At 39.0% G+C, this 6,922-nt stretch overlaps 1 protein-coding gene across 1 annotated transcript; it reads left to right on the top strand.

The window, feature by feature from the left end:
* The first annotated feature begins 3,156 nt into the window (after positions 1 to 3,156).
* Positions 3,157 to 6,615, top strand: LOC103701573 (cation transporter HKT1;5-like). The gene is made up of 3 exons (XM_008783694.6): positions 3,157 to 4,456; positions 5,114 to 5,338; positions 6,265 to 6,615. Exons 1-3 carry the CDS (start codon positions 3,180 to 3,182, stop codon positions 6,461 to 6,463), a joined length of 1,701 nt encoding a protein of 566 aa, XP_008781916.4. The 5' UTR covers positions 3,157 to 3,179; the 3' UTR covers positions 6,464 to 6,615.
* Positions 6,616 to 6,922: the final 307 nt, after the last annotated feature.

The raw sequence follows: 6,922 nt of genomic DNA, 5'->3' as shown, positions 1-6,922 counted from the left end.
GCGAGCACCGTTGCCTGCCACGCCCCACAATATCAATTAAGTCCGAATTGTGGAGTAGGCGCGATGAAGATTTTTAGCACCTCTCTTTTCCTGCTTTTTTCTCAAAGATAACAAAGATAGCATCTTATGATAGAAAAATTCTACATCCCACTTTAAAAAACGCGTCTATCCTTTTATCAACAACTATGTGCTGATGCATTACCTTCAAGAAAATATAAAAAAATGAATGTAGGCGAATCTCAATTAAACCTGCCACCTTCCAAAGATACCGAAGGAGCGGATGGTAGTTGCTCGTGATCATAGCTACGCCTTCTTGTCACCTATTGAACTTTCCAATACACTGATTGATTCCTTTCATATGTACAATTTAGAAAAAAAAAATGAAAGCATGAAAAAAATAAAGTTAAATACTGTAATATGTTGTTAAGCATATTTACCATTATATTGCTGTACTAGTCCAAGTATAATTAATATTTTTTTATTAATTTTGATATACTTTCTTTATTAGCTATATTGTTAGGCTATATATTGATGTATATATTATTGCAATGGTAAATATACGAGATTGCAAAAAATTATTGCATATGGCTACCAGCAGCGGTTGCACGAAAATGGGAATTGTATTAAATGGGTGTGAAAAACATCCTTTTACACGGTGATCCTGCTCAAGAGGGATATATACTTCCTCCTCTTGGTTTGAACATCTTCCGAACAAAGCCTGCTGACTTCGGATAGCTTTGTACCGTCTCAAACAAGCTCCATGAACATGGTTTGCTATGTTCAGTACTATTGTTAGTTTGGCTTCACTTCCGGTTCGTATGATTCTGCATTCTTTGTTCACCGAATTTAGGGACTGTTCTTTTGTTACTTTGTGTAGATGATATGAGTATCATGAGTGATGATCTTGTCAACATTTCTTATTTTAAATAGTTTCTAAGTCAGCATTTGAAATGAAAGATCTTGGTCCACTTGGTTATTTTTTTGGTCTTGAGGTCTTATCTAGTTCTGATAAATATTATCTTTTCCAAGCTCAGTATGCTTTTAATTATTTGATTTCTAGAGCTGATCTAGCTGATAATAAAACTTCTCCAACTCCTTGTGAACCTAATGCTAAACTCATTTATTTTTGTGGAACACTACGCAGTGATGCTAGTTTATATTGGCAATTAGTTGGGAATTTAATTTATTTGATCGTCATCCATCATAACATTGCATATATCATTTATCTAGTTAATTAGTTCGTTTTTATCAGCTTCGCACACCACCCAATATATATAGTTGTACTCTATATTCTCCATTACATTAAGTATACATTATTTCACGAGTCTCCATTTTTTGCGCACTTATCTTATGACCTATGTGCCCACTCAAATACTGATTGGGTGGATGATTCTACTCATAGATGCTCCACTACTGGCTACTGTTTCCTTTTGGAAGATTCTCTTATATTTTGGTGAAGCAAGAAACAAACAATTTTTGCCAAATCTAGTATTGAGGCTAAGTATTGTGCCATTTGGATACTGCTCAAGAGCTTATTTGGTTATATTGGTTGTTAGAGGATATAGGAGTTAAATACTATAATGTTGTCGTTCTTTATTATGACAATAATAGTGCTATCTAAATTGCTCATAATGATGTTTTTCATGAATGCACTAAACATATAAAAAATAAACATCATTTTGTGTGCCGATACGTTATTCATGGTACAATATAGTATCTTTCGTTCACCTTAGTTGATCAAATTGCTGATATTTTTACTATAGGTTTCAAGATCTGATTTTCAAACTCAAATTGGTTCTACATTACCAACTTAAATTTGAGGAAGGATGTTAAGCAAATTTACTATTATCTTATTATATTAGTCTAAATATAATTGATATTTTTTATTAGCCTTGTTATTTTTTTGTTATTAGCTATATTGTTAGGCTATATATATATATTGATGTCTAAATAGTTGTAACGGTTAAAATACAAGACTGTGAATAAGCATATTCTCTCTTATCGTACTTTTTTATAATTAATATATTATTCATCTACTGTGTTTTTAGAAAATTTTCTTATATAAAAAAATAGCGAACATGAGTGGGTTTGGCTTTGCGCTCGTATAAGCATCATGGGAGAGTCCAGAGCCACCGCATGCGGCAATGGATGAAGGATGACACTGAGGGCGGCCCAACCCCACCTGATTGTGTTGCACCCAGTCCTGAACTGACACGTAGGACGCAAAACATAACGGGGAACGGTGCAACGGATGAGTTGCCGTACTCCAAGCACATTGAAAAGATTGTTAAAAAAAGAATTTACTTGGTCAAAGAGGCAGGTGCGGTCACTTTGTCTGCATGAACTTTTGCGATGGGTGGGTAGCTTCCCCATCGGATAGATTCCATAGTGCCCTGACATGATAGCGAACCATCCGTATTGTCTTAGCTTTCCTTAGTGATGTGATCCAAAAAGAAAAAAAAAACCCCGCTTAACTCAAATTTTTCAAAAAAAGATGAAAATAGAATAGAGCTTTAAGTTTTATATTCTTTGATTGATAATTTAAATATAGAACACTGCTAGTAAGATCTCTTCTTGCACAATTTAGGCTGTATTTCTCTCTTTTTTTTAAAAAAAAATCAAAACTAGATACCCTAAAATAAATATAATTAATAAAAATATTTTTTAAAAAATAAAATTTAAAAATATTTTAGAAAAAACTGAAATTCTTAACGATGTACATTTTGACATCTACATCAACTCTGCCTCTTATTGCTCCGCCTGAATTTTCTTGGATAGAAAATTATGCTCAATCAAAGTCTTATTCAAAAAGAAAACTTTCGAGTTGACTGACCTATTTCGATGCCTAAATGATAGAATTTCAGCCCAAAGTTGTAAATCTCAAAAATATACCTAACTTCAAGACAATATCATTTCAATTGGGCATCAAATGACCAAATTATGGCTTTCTGAAATTTAGTTTGCAACTCAGCTTCTTGATGTAGCGGATCTCGCTCTTGAACCCCATGCAGCTCCGCTCATAGTAATCAAAGTGGTCCACGTTCAATCCTTCTGGATCATAGAGCGGCAGCGGATTATTTGGAAAAAGTTACCCACTTCGCCCATTATTGAAAAAAAATACAAAAAAAAAAGAAGAAGAAGACCCATCTTTTAAGATGAAATCGGCACTCAAGAAAGCAATGGCTCTTCCATTGTTGCTCTCCCTATATATACTCCTTCCCCTCCCATACCACAGAATATACCCAACTCCTTTACAAGCACTCCGTCCGCTTAAACAAGCTCGACCTACTCGAATGGAAGTCGTTCCTGCTCACAGTAAAAGTCTTATATATTTTCGCAGTCCACTGCACATGCAACCGCCTTCTTTCATCAGCTCTTTCCGTGATTTTGCCGCATCTGTTTATCAGTTTCTACTCTTCCATGCAAACCCATTGTGGATTCAGCTCTGTTACTTCTTCCTTGTTTCTTCAATTGGTTTCCTACTTCTAAAGATTTTGCCGATGCGAGATGCGGCGAGCAAGCCGGAGGACTTGGACTTGTTCTTCATGGCGGTGTCCGCGAACACCGTCTCGAGCATGGTCGCTGTCGAAATGGAGTCCTTCTCTAACTCCCAGCTTGTAATCTTAACTCTTCTAATGCTAGTAGGTGGGGAGGTGTTCACTTCCATAGTTGGCCTTCAGTTCACCAGGATCAAGCTCGAGAAGAAGGAAACCCCATATGATAAAGCTAGCATAGAGCTAAGCTCCAAGGAACTCGGCAAGGTCGCCGACCAACTTGAGCTCGGGACAATGGAGTCCGGTGCAATTAGTCCCGGGAGTGGCTCGGACTTGAGGTACAATTCTATAAAGCATCTGGGCTTTATCGTGCTGGGCTATTTCTTAGTATTTCACGTCATTGGCTATGTGCTTATCTTGGTGTATCTAAGCCTCATTCCAAGTGCAAGAGCTGTGCTTGAGGGCAAGGGTATCCATTTCCACACCTTCTCCATCTTCACTATGGTTTCTTCATTCACCAACTGCGGGTTCATTCCAACTAACGAGAACATGATGGTGTTTAAGAATTGTTCGGGACTTCTTCTATTGATCGTAGCGCAGATCCTCGCGGGGAACACGATGTTCCCTTCATTCTTGAGGTTGGTCATATGGATCCTCAAGAAGCATACAAAGAGGCAAGAGTTCGATTATATGGTGAGGAATCACGCAGAGATGGGGTTTGATCACTTGCTCCCAGGCCCGCATGCAGCGCTGCTAGCCCTCACCGTGCTTGGGTTTGTCCTGGTCCAACTCTTCCTCTTCTGCTGCTTGGAATGGAGGTCTGTGGGCTTGGATGGGCTGAACCCATACCGCAAGATCGTGGGCTCACTCTTCCAGTCGGTCAACTCGCGGCATGCCGGCGAGTCCATTGTTGATCTCTCTGCCGTCTCGCCAGCCATCTTGGTGCTTTACGTGGTCATGATGTATCTACTCTTTGCTTCTATCTTCATTTTTTATTTGCCTTTACCCCACATGGCCAACAGCATGCATGGCATCCAATCGAGATTGGAGAACACTTATGATAAGGTAGGGATGGGTTCGGATTGCATCTTTTGCATGAAAGAATAATTGATCTTTTTTCACGATGTTAACCGCTGGATCGCATCTTGCACAAATATGAAAGCACTCCAAATTTTTCTTTCATCAACTTTCATAGATCTTGAAGCCATGCAATCCGACGGATGATGTCACAAAAGATATTGAATCATTCTTTCTGGCGAAAGATACAACTCGAACCCGATAGTGATAGTGCGATACCAACCTAGTATCCAAATGCTAGAATGGAGGGATTCATTTGAATATGGGTTCCGTGTCAGGCACCGAGGTGCCCTCTAGGAACATGTTTGTAGTGCTAGACTTAAGGCACGATTATACTTGTACTCTAGATGGGGCTCAGAACGTGTGGACCAATCAACCACGTTTGGCACGCGTGATTGGGTCACTAACCCACGCGCGCGCACTTAGATGTTTGTACTTGGTCACTACCGAAAGATAATGTGAATCAGTGAATGCCTGATATGTAAGTTAATTACTTTAGCTAATCATTCTTGCTAATTCTTAACTGCCAATTCTCATTTCAGGTACCTTCCTCCTTGTACTTCTTTTATTCCTTTAGGAGATGGTAATGGGCCTTCAGAGCGTAAGGAAGGTGGCAGCAAGAGAAAAAACCTTGTGCAAAACCTGACTCTCCCGCAGCTCTCGTGTTTAGCCATCTTCGTCATCATCATCTGCATCACAGAGAGGAAAAAGCTCTCCGAAGATCCCTTGAACTTTAGCGTCTTAAACATAGTCATCGAGGTGATCAGGTATGTTCCATGCTTAGTTATGACCTCAACATGTATATAGTAACTATTACTAGAAGGCTTAGGCCCAAAGTTTTACAAATAATTTGCCAAGCCCGCTCATGGTCAGGAAGGCGAAGTACCACGACCTACTTGTAATCATGAGGGTCGTCCACTTCCCAAATTCCCATACCGACCGTTGTAGTGCCTTTGCCTGCCACAAGTGTCTTGCTAGCCATCAAACCGCAAGATAAAAAAACGTTTAGGAAAGGAAGAAAGATATGTACTTGGCAAAATGCATTCAGAAAGTAGAGGTGACAAGCTCTAGAGATCTAACACCAGCCAAACACGTTAGATCTTATCATGAGATTATTTGTTGCATGAATAATGCGGGGTGGTGCTTTAGTGACCTAGTGTATCATTTAATGGTTGAGGACCTACTCATGTCTACACTCGGTTCCTCAGTTAAAAAAAATGAAAGAAGAAAGAAAAACATGCAAAAAAATGAAGAGCCATAAAACCGAAGTTTTAAGTCAACTATCCACTCTGTAAATTCCTTCTGTAACTTCTCTTTTTTTTTTTTGGCTGAAACTCTGTAACTTCTCTATATCAACAAATTCTGTGGTTGAGGATGGTTTAATCCACTCAGCTTCCTTTTACATCAAAAAAATAAATAAATAGTCAACTATATATGAAATCTTTGTTCTCCGCTCTCATTTTCTATTTCTTTGATATTTTTCACAAGCATGATATTATGCAAGTAAAACTCAGCTACGTCTTCTATGCTTTTTCCGAGTAGTGTCAGAGCAAAGGCATTTTTAATGAAGTCATATACAATTTAATTATTAATACTAATCATACCTATGATCACTCTCCTGTTTCTGATACTGTCATGTTTTCACTTTGAATGAGCATTTCAACTGAAACCTTTGCAAATTGATCGATCGCAGTGCATTTGGCAATGTGGGATTCTCGACCGGCTATAGCTGCAAACGTCGACTTAATCCCACCGGGCAATGCGAGGATACATGGGTTGGGTTTTCAGGGAAATGGAGTACTGAAGGAAAGCTCACTCTCATTGCTGTCATGCTGTTTGGAAGGCTCAAGAAGTTCAGCATGGTGGGCGGTAGCGCTTGGAAGCTTGGCTGATCTATGTATAAATGTTTCGTTTCTAGTGTACTATACAGTCGATAGCTCGCTATATAAAGCATGAAACAATGGGGAGGGGATTGGTTTTTGTAATCTATATCAACTCAGATAGTTTAAGCTATATAACAACTCAGATATTTAAAGCTATATAAGCATGCCACAGGGCTCATTCGAGTGGTTCAATTGATCACCGGGGTTTGAAATCCAAATATGATAATGATCAAACGATTGATTTCAAGCGCTTAATTATCGTTGTCGTCATCATGGTCTTGGTAGGAGAAAAAGATCAAGTCTTTAGAAAGCTAAAACCAGAAGCACCAGCTGAGACAAGCTGCAGGAGATCATTTGACAAAATAGTCGAGCAAGCAGTCACCTGCATGCGCAGCCGTGGACCCACAGCCAACCAGTCAGCCGGCCCATTATACCCTTCCTACGCACGTGCGAGACCCTAAAATTAAT

The sequence above is a fragment of the Phoenix dactylifera genome, chromosome 2 (assembly GCF_051530095.1).
Source record: "Phoenix dactylifera cultivar Ajwa chromosome 2, Ajwa_hap1_PhDact_Kaust_v1.1, whole genome shotgun sequence".
In the NCBI taxonomy this organism is placed as follows: Eukaryota; Viridiplantae; Streptophyta; class Magnoliopsida; order Arecales; family Arecaceae; genus Phoenix; species Phoenix dactylifera.
This window is presented reverse-complemented; position numbering and strand designations above follow the sequence as displayed.

Excerpts from the sequence above, each read along its gene's own strand:
- LOC103701573 (XM_008783694.6), top strand. The coding sequence starts at position 3,180 with ATGGCTCTTCCATTGTTGCTCTCCCTATATATACTCCTTCCCCTCCCA. Across the intron at positions 4,457-5,113 it reads GTGCTTTACGTGGTCATGAT|GTACCTTCCTCCTTGTACTT; the intron begins GTATCTACTCTT and ends TTCTCATTTCAG. Across the intron at positions 5,339-6,264 it reads ATAGTCATCGAGGTGATCAG|TGCATTTGGCAATGTGGGAT; the intron begins GTATGTTCCATG and ends GATCGATCGCAG.